The sequence below is a fragment of a genome, unplaced genomic scaffold (genome assembly GCF_019419815.1).
Source record: "Pyrus x bretschneideri cultivar Hongxiangsu unplaced genomic scaffold, Pyrus_bretschneideri_v1 Contig62, whole genome shotgun sequence".
NCBI classification, from domain to species: domain Eukaryota; kingdom Viridiplantae; phylum Streptophyta; class Magnoliopsida; order Rosales; family Rosaceae; genus Pyrus; species Pyrus x bretschneideri.
The window spans coordinates 499,393-518,606 of NW_025999801.1; the positions used below are offsets into that span (position 1 = coordinate 499,393).

At 37.2% G+C, this 19,214-nt stretch overlaps 1 protein-coding gene across 3 annotated transcripts; it reads left to right on the forward strand.

Annotated features, from left to right (window-relative positions):
- The first annotated feature begins 6,422 nt into the window (after positions 1-6,422).
- On the forward strand, positions 6,423-17,462 carry LOC103933611. 3 transcript variants are annotated; one of them, XR_007253925.1, is made up of 11 exons: positions 6,423-6,647; positions 7,389-7,481; positions 8,672-8,747; positions 9,714-9,823; positions 11,107-11,198; positions 11,378-11,551; positions 11,663-11,753; positions 12,969-13,077; positions 13,844-13,911; positions 15,638-15,899; positions 16,638-16,776. XR_007253925.1 is itself a non-coding variant. In XM_048572719.1 (11 exons), exons 1-11 carry the CDS (start codon positions 6,444-6,446, stop codon positions 17,315-17,317), a joined length of 1,761 nt encoding a protein of 586 aa, XP_048428676.1. In that variant the 5' UTR covers positions 6,423-6,443; the 3' UTR covers positions 17,318-17,462. The 3 variants fall into 3 exon arrangements, 1 of the variants encoding a protein (XP_048428676.1); XR_007253924.1 differs by having other exon boundaries at positions 16,625-16,660; XM_048572719.1 differs by lacking the exon at positions 12,969-13,077 and adding an exon at positions 16,913-17,462 and having other exon boundaries at positions 16,625-16,810.
- The last annotated feature ends 1,752 nt before the right edge of the window (positions 17,463-19,214 follow it).

A 19,214-nucleotide genomic window follows, 5' to 3' on the forward strand; every position in this document is an offset into this window, starting at 1 on the left:
CTTTTTCATTCCTAGCACTAGAACACTTGGTCTACGTTGACCTACCCCTATACTCTAACTCAAAGCTTTAACATGCATACTTTAACACAAAGTATGTGAAACTAAGTGTTACAACCAACATGGTTCATATATCAAAAGCATGAATCCTTCATGCATAGCAAAACATTCATAAGCATCACTTATGTCAATCAACATAAACATCATACATTCCAACACGTTCATACATAAACATCATACATTCAACACATCCATACATAAGCCAACTGTGCTTCGAAAAGGTTCAACATACTTTGTGTCAGTTGACATTTACTACAATGTGCCTCGACAACTTGCCCTTATTCTCACCAACCAAGTGATGAAATGTGAAGAAAGAACTCATCTTCATGCCACCAACGAGGTGATGAAATGTACAACATGTACTTTCCTTCATGCTACCAACCAGGTGATAAAATGTACAACCTGTACTCTAATATCATTTGGCAACTTGCCACTCATGCCACCAACTAGGTGAAGAAAGAACTCATTTTCATGCCACCAAACAGGTGATGAAATGTACAACTCGTACTCTCCTTTATGCCACCAACCAGGTGATAAAATGTACAACCCGTACTCTAATATCATTTGGCAACTTGCCACACATGCCACCAACTAGGTGAAGAATGAACTCATTTTCATGCCACCAAACAGGTGATGAAATGTACAACTCGTACTCTCCTTCATGCCACCAATCAGGTGATGAAATGTACAACCCGTACTCTAATATCATTTGTCAACTTGCCACTCATGTCACCAACCAAGTGAAGAATGAACTCATCTTCGTGCCACCAACCAGGGTGATGAAATGTACAACCCGTACTCTTACATCATTTGGCAACTTGCCACTCATGCCACCAACCAAGTGATGAAATGTACAACCCGTACTCTTACATCATTTGGCAACTTGCCACTCATGCCACCAACCAGGTAAAGAAGGAACTCATCTTCGTCCCACCAACCAGGTGATGAAATGTACAACCCGTACTCTAACATCATTTGACAACTTGCCACTCATGCCATCAACCAGGTAAAGAAGGAACTCATCTTCGTGTCACCAACCAGGTGATGAAATGTGATGAAAGGTGATAAAGGAACTCACATTTGTACCACTAACCAAGTGATGAAAGCAACTTACCATTCATTCCACCAACCAGAAGACGAGTGGTATAACTTATACATGTGAACTCCTAGCATTCATAAATTATAAAAAACCCTTAAGGTTTACAACTAGGGGAGCACTTATGCCTAACAAGAGTTATAGTCACCAATAAAGTCTTATTGCAAGCCAACAACGGCTAGTGCATGATATACGAAGATTAAGCTCTTCAACCCTCTTACATCTGCCTCAGACATTTTTCCTTTGTAACAATGCAAACACTACAGCTTATAGAAAGCTTCACACGCTCTTGATCAAGACTGTTCGAAGCAAATTCAATTTATATGGTTCATCCAAACCTTCGACTACAACAAGGTGTGGCTTGCATCACAAACTCTTTCTCAACAGTGTGAAAGCAAAATACAATTCTCAAAAGCTTCACACACTCTTGATCAAGATAGTATGAAGCAAAATCAATTTATGGTGCCTTAAAAAGCTTCAACAACAAAGCTTCAACATCAAACAAAGCTTCATCAATAGAGAGCAACTACAATTCTCAAAAGCTTCACACACTCTTAATCAAGATAGTGTGAAGCAAAATCAATTTATGGTGCCCAACAAAGCTTCAACACAAAAGTTTCACCTACAAAGTTTCAACATCAAACAAAGTTTCATCAATGGAGAGTAATTACAATTCTCAAAAGCTTCACGCATTCTTGATCAAGATAGTGTGAAGCAAAATCAATTTATGGTGCCCAACAAAGTTTCAATACAAAAGCTTCAACTACAAAGTTTCAACACAAAAGCTTCAACACCAATGTTTCACCTACAAGGGTTCAACTCTCAACTACAAAACTTCAACATCAAAGCTTCACACACTCTTGATCAAGATAGTGTGAAGCAAAATCAATTTATGGTTCTCAACAAAGCTTCAACACAAAAGCTTCACCTACAAAGCTTCAACAACAAAGCTTCAACACAAGAGCTTCACCTACAAAGTTTCAATACAAGAGCTTCACCTACAAAGCTTCAACACAAGAGCTTCACCTACAAAGCTTCAATACGAAAGCTTCACCTACAAAGTTTCAATACAAAAACTTCACCTATAAAGCTTTCAACACCAAAACTTCACCTACAAAACTTCAACATCAAAGCTTCACCCCCAAAAAAAAAAAAAAAAAAAAAAGATGAGCCTAGGCCTTCCTTTCTTTGGGCCTAAACAACTTTCATACTAAATATATATGAAGGAAGAGTTTTGGGCAACCACTTAGAAAGGAAAATGGTGAAGTTTTGTTTGGAAAATTGCCTACTAGCAAGACACCTCTCTCGACCGGAGACTTGGGGGACTCCTACCATATACCACTATACCTTGGTACTCAGAAATTTCGCGACTACTCAGTGCCTTGGATTTTTCAAGTCCCCAACCAAGAAGTTTTCCTCACTCAAGAAATTAAGGGAGCACTACTTCAACCTACAAGGTTCACCCACGAAGTTTCAACATGCAAACTTCAACAAAATAAAAAATCGAAGCTCGGCATCATTGCTCTAATTGAAGAGATCGAGAAGCCTCAACAACATTTGCTAACACCGTTGTCGAAGAACAAAGCTTCGCCATACCACATCTACTACTTTGTCAAACAGCAAAAGTATCTCATATCATGAGGATCGAACATACTCCAGGTTTGACAGACTTGTTTTGACCCTCAAATTCTGGAGTCGGCTTGCTCTTTTGGAGGAAACCAGAAAACCCTCCAGCCTAGTTCAAGAATACACATGTGGAAAGTCAAGTACAACAAAGCACATGCCAATTCGTCCGTCTTCTCCAAAAACAAGAGTACCTCATATCATCTTCTCCCTGTTTCTTCTCTTTATCCTTGTTGCTGAATGAGAGACAGGGAGAATGAGTACAATCAGACGAAACCCAAGATCAACCTACCGATCTGAGACTGATTGCTTGGAACCCTGATTGCTTACCTTGTCTGTCACCTCCTTCGGCAAATCTCCTCGCTTAGAGGCTTGGGGGACTCATACTATATGGTTTGTATCGCACTTGACCAAACCCGAAACTACAAGTAAGCTTCAAATGAAAATGATACATTACCTTGTGCGTCAACGCCCACTAGAGATACCACTCCTGGATGAAGGAAAAGTACTTCTAAGAGAAGATGCCACATCTACTTACAGGACAAAGAAGGTAAGTGAAGGCGACACCACACTTCGGTACTTGGAAGTTTCGTGATTACTCAATGACTTGGATCTTGCAAGTCCCCAATCGAGGAGCTTTCCTCACTTGGGAACTTAGGGGAGCACTGTTTATACCATACTTGACCAATCCCGAAACTATTAAGCACCGGTCAACAACATACCGTCAAGGACCCACAAGACTTTTACTCCAACCAAGAGGCCAATCACAACATGACACATGTTAGTATGAGAGGCCAATCATAGCGCGACACGTGTTGATATCAAAGGCTAATCACAACACGACACGTGTCAATGTCAGAACAAAGCTAGAAACTCTCTTCTATAAAAGGGGATCATTCTCCCATAATAATCCCTAATGTCATTTGTACTAAACTATTCATTAGAACTCACTAAAAGAGAGCTTGAACCTATGTATTTGTGTAAACCCTTCACAACTAATGAAAACTCCTCTACTCTGTGGACGTAGCCAATCTGGGTGAACCACGTACATCTTGTGTTGCTTGCTTCCCTGTCTTTATTCATTTACATATTTATCTACACTAATGACCAGAGCAATCTAGCGAAGGTCATAAACTCCACACCTTCTGTTGTACCAAAATCCTCGCTGATTTTGTGCATCAACACGGTGGAATGGGAGTCATTCCCCATTCTTGATCATTCCTCCGTTTACTAACTTAAGCCGAATGCGCAGTTTCGCGGGCCCTATGTAAAATCAGGATTTCAAATCCTGATATTGTCGAAATTGGATTACGTAGACGAATGTGGTATTTAGATTCCGGGGAGAAGGCTCCATCCATAATCAAATTCTCCTTCCCAAAATGCCCTTCACCTTTAGTACTCATTTCCTTTTTCCGTTGTCATCTGCCATCCTCTCCAGCAGCTCTCTGCCTTTGACAACTTCTCGGCCACTCTGCGAAACTACGGTCACCTTCATCGTCGACATCAAGTGACAGAGACCCACTTCAGCAAATCGATCAAGCAACAAACCTTTTTAATTCTTCCAAAAAAATCATGCAATTTCCGTTCGAATTGCAGAAAGTGTGAATCAACCGGAAAGAAAGAGAAATGAGGGTGAGAGTGAGATCCGGAAATAGGCTCTTTCTCCTTAATAACGATGTGAAATGTTGTTTGGGTGTAAGAGTTAGTTTGGGGGGATGGATGGTATAATATTAATGGCGTGTGGTTGGGGTAGGAAATCAGGATAGCTAACTATCACCCCTCCGCTGCCTCCTCACGCTCCACTACCTCAAAATCATCCACGTCCTCCTCCATAGGATTTGGCAAATCGTCACAAGAGGATACAAAGGACTTGCTATCAATCATAGTGCCTCATTTCTGCCTTCGCATGCATTGCCGTGTGAACAGTTTCGATTTGGGGCTCGGCTACCATTCAACCCAACAAACCCATCGCTCCCTACGTTTCGCCTTCATCGTCTGCACCACACCTTCCACCTCCCAAGTGTAGCCATGCATTACTCTCCTACCACTACCTCACAAAACCCAACCACATTTCCCCCAAATCGGATTCAAGAATTTATTATCCAAACCCCAGATAATAAACCCACAGATTCGGTGAAGAAATAACTCAAAACCCAGAAAATCTTGAAATTGAAATATTTGGCAGGGAGAAGGGTTGGTGATTATGGGGTTAAGGTGAGTGGGAAAGATGAAAGCGAGGGGGAAAATGGGAGATGGGGAGTTTTCATCTTCTGCTGGGGAAGATACAAAAGACAAGATGAAGGTTTACAATAATGACATTTTGTGAAAATGTAATATGGGCAAGAAATAAAACAAAAACAATAAGGGCATTTTAGTAATCATATTGATTTTTATTCCGATTTAGATGAATTAGTAAATAACTTATATGAATTTCGTTTCATTTTTATTCCGATTCCAGAACATTAAAGTATACTGTTTTAATAGGAATCCGATTCTAACTCTTCCTTAATCAAATCCCTCCTCAATTCAATTTCTCCTTAATCCAATTCCTGTATTTTGATTACGGTTACGTAAACGCGTTGTTAATGTATCATACATTATTTCCATCATCCTAAAAAATATCTCGAGAATCGGGAGGGATTGTGATTAAATTTCAGGCTCAACATTGTGTCATCAAATTTTTAAACCGTTTTTTTATTGTGCTTTAAAAATAAAGTAAACGTTTGATAAACTATTTCTAAAAGGCTATGAGCAGGAAAGAGAGTAAAAAAAGTAAGCTCAAAACGTATTTTTAAGATCTTGTATTCTTCTGCATTCATTACCATATCGTTTAATTAGAGGAAAAAATAGTGAAAAATATTTGAAAACTTTGAGTTTTAATGATAAGGATAAAATAAAGGGTAAAGTAAATAGTACTAGGATTGACTTCTTAGTGTAAAAATGTGGTTTTTTTTTGTTAAAATAACAGTACCGCGAGCTTTTCGTTAAAACTCTCTTTAATTGACTGGTTGATACTGTTGGAGAACGGAAATTTCGGTTTATCAAGGGAAGCATTATTGCTTACTACAACGATGGTGTATGCTAGTCATACGTTTCATCATTTGCAACATGCTATTTAATCCAAGGTAACTTTTATAATTATAGCGGTTCGCAAAAGTTAAAAGAAAATGTTGGAGATGGTTTTTATGAGTAATATTATTCATAAAATGTTTTTGTACCACATTTTCATATTATCTTAAGTAGCATTTGACGTGGACAACCACATCATTAGAATTAATCATATTTTTAAATTTTGTTCATTATTTAATAAATTAATAATTAAGAAAAACTAGTTAATTAAATAATGATTGTGATATGCAAGGAGTCTTTTTTCTTCCTTTCCTTGGGTTTTGCAAAAGTTTTAAATAATGTGGCTATGTATATCATAACAAATGCCTAAATGGTATAGAAATATAATATAGAAACATGCTATAATAGCGTTACCTGGTTTTTGTTGGTTGGACAAGTTTGGATGTTGGTTGACTGAGAAAGCTGACAAGAAGAGCTCAAAACCAAATGGAAAGTTGAGAGTAATTGAGTGCAGTAAAAAGGAAGGCTGCAAGCCTGTCTGCTTCTGATAGCTGTCACACTAACGCCGGTGACTCGCTGAATCGCTCAATCGCAGACGATGGCCAACAAAATAGAGGGGCTCAGCTTTGAGCAAAGGCATGGGAAGCAAAGGGTTAGGGTGGTCAGGGTCCGGCGGAACAACGACGGACGCCATTCCATCGTCGAATGGAACGTCGGCATCAGCCTCCTCTCCGATTGCGTCAATGCCTATACCCGCGGCGACAACTCTGATATCGTCGCTACCGATACCATGAAGAACACTGTAAGTAATAAGCCTCTTTCTCTCATCGAATCAAATCAACAACAATCGACATGATCATCATTTCCATCCACTCTTATGTTATTAGAGATTATGATTATGATCATAGATTATGATTAATAAAATGATATCTTCTTATCTAGATTGATAAATTATTTGTAACTTTTCAAATATGTATAAAATATATCCACACGCACTTTTTCACCATGTACACACTCTGCTAATTTTTATTCTTTAAACTCGTCAGTTCATTTGATCCGATGACAGGGGTGTGTGGATAGCACCACCGTTAGTAATATGATCTCGTCTTATCCATGCTTGTCCATGGACGAATGAATGAAACTGCTGTGCAACATTTCAACTCTAATGAACTATTGCTATTTGATAACTCCTAAGGCTTATATAGTAGCTGATCATGATTTTCAGCACCAAATGGCAAAAATATCGGTTGAAACTGTGGGCGAAAAAATTGGTTCCTCAGTTCAATTGATAAAAATAAAAGACGCATACAGGAAAAGAATGTAGGAGTGATTAAATAACTTAGCAACTAACGTGACTGCTATGGACTCAAGTTCCAGTTAACACGATGATACGAAATACAATGTCCTACTGACACAAAAGAAAAAAAAGTACGTAGACAATTAGACATCTATGTTTGTTAGTTTTCCCAGTACTGGAAATCTGCTATGTTTCCATCATTTAGATTGCTATTCGCCTTTGGGATTTAACCTAGTTGCAACACAGGTATATGTAAAGGCAAAGGAATGTAAAGAAGAACTTTCAGTGGAGGAATTTGCAGTTCGACTTGCAAAACACTTCACATCGCTTTACCAGCAGGTAAAAACTATGTAATTTAAGCGTTTTTTTTTTTTTTTAATTAAGTTTCATTAGTTAATACCATATTGTAGATGAAAAGGAAAAATGGTCGATGCTTTTACTGCTGTCGCTGCTGAAACGATGGCTGTAGTTGTTATTCTTGGTTGGCTTCCTGGTCTTTGTTTTCTCTTATAACTGGTCTTCCTTTGGTTAGAGGTGCATCTTCTTCTAATGGTTTACGGTGTATATGTTATTATCAATAATTGGTGGTACTCACAGGTTCCTCTAATGGGTTAGTTATGAAATTAGTCTTTTCTGGTCACTTTAACTAATCATACTTTCATCTGGACATCTTAATGTGTATTCCCAATCCTGAAGGCATGATTCATGGAAATGAATTTATATTTCATTTGTAGAAGTTGGTTTTTTTTTAAGTTTGATTGGTTGTCTTTAAGTCTGGACTTTTCCTTTGATCTCTCTCTCTCTCTCTCTCTCTCTCTCTCTCTCTCTCTCTCTCTCTCTCTCTCTCTCAAGTGTGAACACGAACACCCGCCCTCTCTCCCATACAAAAAGAGTTTCACACTTTGAATACGACGTGGTTGGAACTGCTCTGGCCATGTTTTATGCTTCTAGTATTTGCATAATCTAGAAAGAAAGTTGTCGTTTTGAAATATAAAAACGAATTAAAAAAAGGAGAAAGCTTTCTTCCCTGCAACCTGTAGTGGTAGTTTTAGTAGTCTCCCTGAGTGAGACTTCGATAGAGATAGGTGAAGATTATTTGCATTAGATTTGTGTGTCTGCTCAAGCCTCCAATCTTTATTTCCAATTTCAAAGCATGGTCTGGCTATTTGATAGGTGTTGAAAGATATTATACTTTGTTTCCACCTTAGCTCCATTTTTCCCACGGTTCCCGTTACGCCTTCAACTCTTATGATGCTAAATTTCCACGATTTTCAATAAAAAGAAGTTTAACGATACGTCTTTACTACCTTTTTTTTCTTGGGAAGCCTTGTTTGAGTATTGGTATGATGAGGAGTATTTTTTGGCACAAACTTCCTATGCCTACTGTTTAGACAGTATTCACATTTTTATCTTGCTTTTCATTTAAAGATCTTTCAAGTTGGCATCTCATGTTTTTGTTTTCTTGTAATATTTGTTGTTTGTAATAATTCATAGTTAGTGAAAAAATCCAGTTGTTCTTATTTCTGTAGGTCACTACTGCCATAGTAAAGATTGTGGAGAAGCCATGGGAGCGTGCATATGTAGATGGTCAACCACACAAACATGGTTAGTCTATCTTCTGTCTTGCATGGAAGTGCGGGTGAAGCTATAACGTAACTGTATATGATATCGACAGTGAAGACTTTATGATGCAGGGCAGTCTCGATAAGCTGCTCTCCAGCGGGTAAAATAGGGCCAAACCACAGTAGGAGTGGATTCCAAATAAGCATGAGAGAATAGAGAGATAGAAGCAATAGAATCGAAGTAGCAAGGAAGATTTGAGTTCTAGGGAAATTCGCAAGAGAAACTCTTAAATCTGAAACTGGAATACATTCGATAAAAAAACTGAGTACACGAGCCTCTTAATAGCCTATCTACATTAGATTACATCTGCCTAGAAACCGTAATCCATTTTTATTAAGAAATCTCATCCAACTAGTACTTACCTAATTAATCCAACTCCTATTAAGATTACTTAATAAAACCTATTAGATTTACATCAAACGCATAGGGAAACATGAAAAATAATAAAGAACTAAACTACCCAAATTAACTAGAACCGTAGCCTAATTCCTCAGTTGACCCAAGCAATCTTGAAATCTTTCTGGATGCTCCCCCATCACTTTAGAATCAGAAAACTTGGGAATTTAATTCACCATATTTCACATGATTATTTGCATTTAGCAATTTTCACCTATTTGCTCCACGTTGTTCCGTCATTCTATTGGATACTAAGATTGTTTATTAGCAGAGAGTTACCTTAACTTGGAAACTAAACAGCAATAAGTTTCGGGATTAATTTGTTGTCTAGTTGCTTGTAGAGATGACATATTGGATGGCATCTCCATTCTTGTTGCCTTAAAATTAAATCTTGTTAGGTTACCATTTTTTCTCATCAAAATGTTGAGTAGAAGTCCTTATATTTAACATATATTCTGAAAATATTTCCAAGCATATTGATTTGCAATGTAGAAACAACTATTCGTTTAATTTCTTTTCTTTTTAATTTTCTTCATCACTGTCTTTGTAAAGGTTTCAAATTGGGATCTGAGAAGCATACAACAGAGGTAATTTTTGAGAAATCTGGTGCACTTTGGCTGACTTCTGGTATTGAAGGACTATCTCTGCTAAAGACAACACAGGTAATCTTATCCAATCAAATTTATATCAAGGTTTTCAAAGTTGAACGCGTCATGTATATCAACGTCATAATCAATGCCTTTCTGCAAAACAAGAAATCACCAATTGTAATTGCTCTTTTGTTTTTGAGAAGAAACCAAAATTTTATTAAGAAGAATGTCATATGTACAATTATGGACAAGATATCCACTCTCAATTTAGTGCAGTAAAACATAAACCCGCAATGCATAAATCACTGAAGCTCAGTCTAGCAGTACTGACGACTTGGAGACTCCTTGAACTCTACTGTGAGTGAACCCCAGAGGGGGGAGACCAAAAACTAACTCAATCCAAAATTTCATCTACCCTGAATAATCCCAGGAACTCAAATCTATTTAACTCCATCCAGATGATCTTGACAACTGCCATGGCCCTTCTACGCATAAGAGTTACTACAATATTGTCTATTTTTCAAGACTTTAAGCTGCATTAGAACCTCGTGACATCCGTTTGGGATCACCTAACTTGAATGAGTTTCCTTCGACAATGTCTACCTGATCTGTATGGTAAATGGACAATTAAGAAAAAGATGATTGACAATTCCATCCCCAGCCTTTAAAGAATACACGATTGAGGACCAAGATGATTATACAGCCTTCTTTGAATCTGATTACAAGTATTAACTTTCCCTTTAGCCACCAAAAATGCAAGCACTTGAATCTTAACAGGAATCTTTGCCTTCCAAATTGGATCAAAAGGAAATGGACCCACTCTCACCCCCTGTTATCCCCCCTTTGATGGTAAATGTCTCTTGAACATCTATTCCAGCCCCTAACACCCCCCTTGAAGGAAATAGATCAGACCTCGAGCTTTGCTGACATGAAGGCAAACTTTTCCGACCAGTCATTGAGATTCCTTATTCAAGTCTTAACTGTAAGGAAACACAGATGCATCTTAAAATCTTGAAGCTTCTTGATGCCCTTGCTGGAGAGTGATAAAACCTGGAAACATAACTTCCAATGCGTCAACATCCAGCTACTTATGAGTTATCAAAATTTACTGTTTCGTGGTTTCTGACTAACATGGTATCATCTGCACGTAGTTGTATTATCACGCTCATCGATTACCAATTTACTGAACAAGAAAAGGAGACAGAAAATGTATTGCATTAAAGACATTACAAGCGATGTAATTTGGGAAGACTTTTAACTGCTATTTGCATATTAGCTTGCATGTATGTTCTTTTTCTCTTGTTGAGTTTGTTGGTTGATACTGATGATTTTTTGTTTGGATTCTGCCTGAGCAGTCAGGTTTTGAGGGGTTTATTAGGGACAAATACACATCTCTTCCTGACACACGAGAGAGGATACTGGCTACAGAAATCACTGCATCATGGAAGTATGCATGTTTTCATTTGGTGACGTGATATAATGCTTGTTAAGTGGTTTTCTAATACTTTGGTTTTCCTCGAGGTTTCTTCTGTATTATAGTCTTCATTGGGTACATTGAGTCCAAAGTTAATTTCCACAGGTGTTTGGAGAATACAAATCTATGTTACTGAGATAAATTGCATGCAGGTACCAATATGAATCTATTTTTAGCATCCCTCAAAAGTCGATGTACTTCAACGAAAGATACCTGAGTGTGAAAAAAGCTCTGGCTGACACTTTCTATGGTCCTCCAAAGGAAGGAGTGTATAGCCCGTCTGTCCAAAGCACTCTGTTTCACATGGCAAAGACTGTTCTCAAGGGGTATTTCTCTGTCAGCGCACAAACATGCATGTGCTTACCTGTATGACATCTATCTTTTTTTCTATTTTGCATTTTGTCAAATAAAATACTTTTTCATGTTCATGGTTACAGGTTTCCTGACATAGCAGCAGTACAACTGAAAATGCCAAATATCCATTTCTTACCTGTTAATCTCTCTAGCAAGGATAATACGATTGTGAAGGTAAGACTCGTACGTTATACAAGTTTTTGCATACAAAATCTATATACTTATTTACCAACAGATTGAATTTCTGTACAGTTTATTTTGATTTGGTTTCATGATTTGTATGACCTGAAAGAAAGGTAGTTGGATGAGTATCTAGCCTTTTAGTCTGTACTTTTCTTAAAAAGATGAAGGATCTGAGAGGGTTTCTAAAACTAAAACTAATACTAATCTTCAGTGGTTCTCATCCGTATATATCTAGTATTTGAAGAAATAAATTGATTTCTGGCTAGTCTGGCTTATTACTCGGCAACTTTCCCAAACCAATCTTTTCCTGCTATTCTGCTTAGTGCCATGTTGTTTTTTAGCTCACATCCCATGTTTCCTCGCAAAGGAGTTCTCCACTGCGGCATGCAGTATGGTTTGCCTTCCTGGTTTCTTCAGCCCTCACCCTTCATAGCCAGTTTAAAGTCTAGTATGCTCGTGGTCTCCGCTTTGTCCAGTAGTTCTGTGACACTGTTTGAAAACTGCTGTTCCTTTCGCCATACTGGGATCGGTATTTCCTGTGCTTTACAGAATTTACATTTAGATCTCGTAGGAAATAGGTTATTCATACAATTGCTAATATTCTTATGTCAAAGTTGTAATTTAAAATTGCAAATATTCTGTTAGGCATAGACTTCGTAGGAAACTAAATATCTAGACTTCATCATTCGAATAATTTGCAAGTTGATAAAACCCAGCCAGTTATTGTATACAATATACATGTGTTTTAGAGGTCATGACAACAACAACAACCACCAAGGCTTATCCCGTTAAGTGGTGTCAGCTGTATAAATCCTAGAACGTCATTGCTCTTGGTTTTGCACCAAGTCTTCCGTTAGCTTCAAGTACTCCATATCTTTTCTTCTAGTCTCTTTCAAAAGTCTACCTAGGTCTTCCTCTACCCCTTTTGCCTCGAGCCACCAGCCACCATCTCATAGTTGCATCTTCTAACTGGAGCAATCTTAACCGGAGCACCTGGAGGTCATGACAATGACGCATCTTTGAAATAAGGGATTAAGTTTACTGAGATGTGTGAAACCAAATCCTTAGTATAACGAAAACATAGAGATGCCAATGGAAGACTTTCAATTGCGTGTGGATTTTTATGGTGACGTTAATCTGTTATTTTATTCTTTCTTTTCTTGGCGTACTAGCAATGCTCTGTTATCCTTTGACTTTGAACTTCAGTTTGAGGACGATGTTTATCTCCCAACAGATGAACCACACAGATCAATCGAAGCTACTCTAAGCCGTTTCTGGTCAAAGATGTTGTGCTGCTCGCCATTTTTATGCATTTGTAATTGATAATAAAAAATAAAAAATAAAAATAAAAAAATAGGGCGCATGCAGCTGCTTCATGTTAATTATAGGGTAATTCTCACTTTACTATTTTATATTATCATGATTTTCATACTTTCATACATTAAATTTTTTTTATCCCAGTGCCATTACCGAAATGAGGATTTTGGAGACTTTCATACTTGTGTTAGGCTTTCTGTCAAAATTTCTATTAACACGTGATGTGGCGTCCACGTGTATAATGATTGATAAACATTATTCTATAATGTATTTTAACAATCTAACCGTTTATCTTTTAGGCTAAAATAGCAAAATCTGAAGCTATATAACCGGTGGATTAAACGGTAGTCGTTTTAGCATTTCTTTGTAAAACCGTATTAGTTCATTTTCCTCACTGCAAATAAATATTTTAATGGTTTTAAGTTAAGTATATTAATTGAATATAGACGATTTGGATCCTTGAAAAAAGTTACGAGAATTGAAATATGTAAGGGAAAGGCAACCAGTTGAACATAAAACTAAGGAAGGGAAAGAAAGAAACAAGGAGGTAGCTTTAGTTAGGAACGTGGGTGGGTTTGGTTTTGTTAATTTATTTATGTGTATGTCATATGATATGTGGCTTCAATTTATTAATGCCCAATTCACACACTTGCCTTTTCTTAATCTCCTTTAATTTGGTCTACAAATACACAGTGCTAATTTGCTACCATTAATCCTCTCCTCCCTTCCAATTAACATACCTCTCTGACCCCAACTTTAATTAGGTTATGGAGTCCAAAGAAGCAACTTTCTCTTCTCATTCTCCTTCCCTCTTCCCAACCCCAACCACCAGGTAAAAGATAATATACTTTTGCTCTTCTCTTGCATCATAAGACAGTACGTAGTTGATTTTTTCTTTTTTTTTTTTTTTTCAATTTACATCACACTATGCAGATCTGAGCTTAATTAAGTTGGCTAAAGCAGTATACTTCCTTTATCTACATGCCGTAGTTTAGATACATTTATTACTTGGTTTCATTACTTTCGTTTTGGTCCCTAACCTAAACCATTTAGGTTGGGTTTAAGATACGTCTTATTAGTTCGCCTTTTCTTTTCTTCTCTTCCTTTATGCATTTAGGTTTGGTCCCTAACCATCAAGTCCATCACTATATATTTGAGCTTTAAATTTTGGTAGATGCATGCATGGGGTTTGTTGAAAAATGAAATAGAAAGGAACGAAGTTACCTGGAAAATGTAGAAGCTTGGAGTAGTGAATGATTCTTAGGATGAGTCGCGGACTAAGTCGCTCTCTTTAGGACGTTTCGCAGCTCTGCCCAAAGTGTGCAAGCAGTTCACAAACACCACGTTGTCCCTAGGATAAAACAGTCCAGAACCTTCTTCTGATAAGTTCTTTCTTGCACAATGAAAAAACTTTTGAACTCACACCCTTTCTATATGTTGCTTTAGAACTCAATTTTAAGAAAAATATATACGCTGTTGTTTCTCTATATTTTCTTCGATACAGGGAACGTGTGTATATATATATATATATGCAAAAAGATAAAGTATACGTTTCAAGTTTGACAGAATCAGGTGTGGATGCAAATTTCTTCCTCCTTGTTCTTAGACAAAATTGCACCTACAAAGCAAATAACACTTTAGGTCAAGGCCAAGAGCCTCACGCACCCACGATGAATGGGGGGGGGGACTTTGGCTGAAGAATCTTCGATGCCAAAGTTAGAATTTTGAGAGAAAAGTGTTTGTAGAATTTTGAGTGTTTAGCAAGAGTGAAGACCTAGCTTTTTAGAGAAAATGAGGTAGAATATATAAGGCATGGCCGGCCCCCTTGGGAGAGAAGGTGACCGGCCTTTTGTGTGTTTTTTGGGTGTAATTGGTAGTTTAATTAGCCATTAATAGATTAATTAGGTAATAAATATTTTAATTAACATAATTTAAAATGAATGTTTTGGGGGATTACCTTGTGGATAAGATATGATGAGGGATGGATGAAATAGGTTATAAATAAATACCTATTTGGGCATTTTTGACTTGATTGAGGGATGATTGTCCATTGCTCACATGTAGGATTTTCGATGTGCCTCAAGGGTAATTTTGTCTTTTTAACCCAAAAATTCATGTGTCGCCTCTTGATTATTTTTGGCTCCACATCAGGACTTGAAAATCTTAAAGAAACAAAACGGACAAAACCAAAACAGACGAAATCAAAAAAGTAAATATTCAAAACAGAACAAAAGAATGAATGGGGACCTCATCATCTTCTCTATTCAGAGAAGGAATTCCATCCAATTATTTAATGTGAGAAGCTTTCTCACGTTTCAAAGTTAGTGAAGGAGATTACTCCTTATCAAAAGCTAAGGTTAAAAATCAATTTAGGTTATATACATTTAATGGTTGTAATAAACCAAAATATAAAAACTACAACGGACAAAAACATAGCAATTAAAATATTTAAATAAAAACATATTTACTCCAACAGGATCATTCAATATCATTGGTGCTGTTTAATTTTAATCACTTTGTTGTAAAATTTCGATGGCGGTGGATCAAAATCGGAGAAGATGGTGGTCGGAGGACACGGTGGCGATAGTGACCGGAGCAAACAAGGGAATAGGGTTTGCAGTTGTGAAGTGGATGGCGGAGTTGGGAGTGACGGTGATATTAACAGCCAGAGACAAGGAAAGGGGTTGCAAGGCTGTTGAGGCGCTCAGAGCTCAAGGTCTTCATAATGTAGCCTTCTCTTGCCTTGATGTCTCCGATCCTTCTTCTATCAAATCTTTCACTTCATGGTTCAAAAACAGCTATGCGGTACTGGATATTCTTGTAAGTTACAAAATGAAATTATTCTTATATATTGTTATTCACTTTTTGACTCCTTACCTTCACGTTAAATAGCGTTACAACATGAAATTATCTTTACTTTCATGTTAAATGGTGTTACAAAATGAAATTAATATCCCACGCCTAAATTATAAAATTCAGAGGAAGGTTACACTATAATTGCCAAAATTTAATTACAGTTCAAAGTTATATAATAACGTTGTTATTACTATAACAAAGGTGATTTCTACATTATAAATTCATGATGCATTGTCATCATAGTATGTTAAGCATGAACGTGATTACATTACATATTTCAAAACGTGATCCGTTATATATAATCGATATGTGGGTGTATATCTTCAATATTTATTTGTTAGGTGAATTTGATGAGGGACGAAAAAGTTGGTGGAGACATTCACGTTTATAGAGAACAATCATGTCAAAGTGGATCAAATGTTTAGGAGTATCCAATTAGTTGATCAATCAGACTAATAATATCTGGAAATTTCATACTGTAATTAGGAACTTTTAGTGGATATTGATATTTTTTTTTTTAATACAAACGATATTACTATGCTAAGCTACGCTTGAAAAAGGGTGAAGGGTTTGAATTCGGTACATGGCGTTTTACATTTTAGTTAGGGTTATATTGTACGTTGATAACTTGGTACATATGTAGAGTTTTACGTACTTTTTATATTGATTATAAATTTGAATAAATGAAGGTGAACAATGCAGCTGTGTCTTTTAATGATATCAATGAAAACTCGGTGGAACATGCCGAGACAGTGATGAAAACCAACTTCTACGGACCCAAGTTACTGACTGATGCCCTCTTGCCCATGTTCCTTCATAGCACCTCCTCCATTGGTCGGATACTTAACGTTAGCTCCAGACTCGGCTCACTAAATGTAAGCGATCGAAAAATTAAACCTGCTCAATATATTAAGCTCATGAAACAACGTATGCATGCATTAAACCTCGATCATCAATCTCTCAATATATTTTTGCAGAAGCTAAGAAACCCTAGCACAAAACAAGTTCTAGAAAGCGAAACACTGTCGGAAAAAGATATCGAGGGGGTGGTTAGTTTGTTTCTTGAAGACGTCAAGAGCGGCAGATGGAAGAGCCAAGGGTGGCCTGAAGTATGGACCGACTATGCTGTGTCAAAGCTTGCACTCAATTCATACACAAGAGTTTTGGCCAAGCAATATGAGGGGAGGGGTATGAGTGTGAATAGCTTCTGTCCCGGCTTCACGCAGACATCTATGACTCGTTTTAAGGGCGACCACACAGCCGATGAAGCTGCCAGTGTTTGCGTAAGGCTGGCATTGCTTCCTCCTGAGGAGATTCCAACGGGGAAATTTTTTTTGTGGGTTAGTACTAGTAGTGGTAATGTCATACCCTCTAAATTGTAACTGCTCGAGTCGAGTGAGTATTACATTAATTTCGAGCAATTATATTAATCAGTTATGTGTGAGTCTCCCTGCCTAAATTTGTGTTAGAACTAAGAGACATTACTTATTGAGGCATTTAGATTTAGATGCCATATATATTTTATTATATTAGTGTTGGAAAATATTAGTATTTTAGGTTTTGGATTATTGAGTTTAGGATTTGGCTTTAGCCTGTTAGAGTTAGGATTCGTTTACTTGTCTATTAGGGATTAGTTCATAATAAATAATCGTAATTTGTTATTTAGTTGATACAAGTCACTCACAATACAGTCTCTTCGGATTATGTAACCGTCTCAGCTAATTTGTAGTGTTTTCTTTTGTTTCAGTTAATAAAGTAAAATTCATAGTTTTTAACTTATTTATACCTTTGCATTCTCTAATTTTTAACTTTTAGCTTTTAGACTTTTCATCAACTAACAAAAAAGTTAGTCAAATACACATGTTAATTCCAAAATCTAGAAAGTGAAAGACTATCCGAAAAGGATATCGAGGATTGTCGGCGATGCACTGTAGTTTTGCTATTTCGATGGTTTATCGACAATGCACTGCACTGTGTTTTCGCGGCCATGAAGCTGTAGAATGTTGACGCAGAGGGAGGGGGTCGAGGAATGGGTGTTCTTATTTGGAATTAAGCTGGAGAACTTTGTGGAGTGGTGGCGTTGCTAGCCCGTGCACTCATCTCTCTACTCCATGCCATCAATATTGGGCTGGAGTTCGTGGTGGACACCATCCGTTTGGTGTCGGAGGTGGAAACAAACTCGCTGCTTGGGGAAGCTGGTATGCGTTAGAAAGCTTATATGTCGAGGCAATACAGAGCATCATGAGAGGACGGTGGTTAGTGTGCAATACATCCCAAAAGAGGCTGACAAACATTGCTCATCGTCTGGCCCGTCGTCTTTGGGTTCGGGGTTTATCATTTCTGGGTTGATGAGGACCCTATGTGGCTTATGAATTGTATTAACGATTGAGGTTCGATTGGAAGTGCATTTAAAATGACTGAAAGCATTTTCACAAAAGTGTTTTTGGAGCTAATCCTTAATAAAAATGCAAGTGAATCATAGAAAAGCACTTGAAGTGCTTTGTGCAAGAAGCACATAACTGGTTTTGAGTCCAAAAGAGTCAAAAATATTTTCACCACAAGCATTTTTAGTCATTTTAAAAGCAGTTTCAAAAGAGTCCTGAGTAGCGTTGTAATTTTGGCTCGTGGGGCCTCGTTTTTTCTTGCCTAGGCCTTTTCACACATTGTTTTACTCGAGAGAGATTTTTCTTCCAACCCCTTATAGACCGAGGGACCGCCGAACATCGCGATCCGTAATGTGGGAATAAAAACCCTTATAGAGCGTTGCATTAAACCAATTCTCCCGTATATCGCGTATGAATGCTCGTTCTTTATATGTTTCAGTTGATTTTATTGAAATTCTCTCATAACCTTAAAAACAATAATGTTACTCATATCACATTTTTATACCGCATGATATAGCAAATAATGTGTAATAGAGGATTACTTGAATCCTTGAATACCACATGCTTATAATTTAATCAGAGGCGAAAGCTTAGAGATCATGAACTATAAAACAAATCATTTTTTTTCATTTTATTCAAGCTTAAGGGTTGATGAACCAAAAACTTAAAGCTAAGAGTGGGAAAAGACAAGGATGACAATTCCAATCGTTAAACCCGATAATCGTGGATAGCCACCTGAATAGATTGAATTTGGATATGAAAATTCGGGTGTAATTTGGGTATGGGGAAAACCGTAGATATTATTCGGTTATGATTTTAGATATGGTTATAGGAATCCTCAATCCATATTCGTACCCAACTCCAAACCAAATAATATATAACATAATTATATATA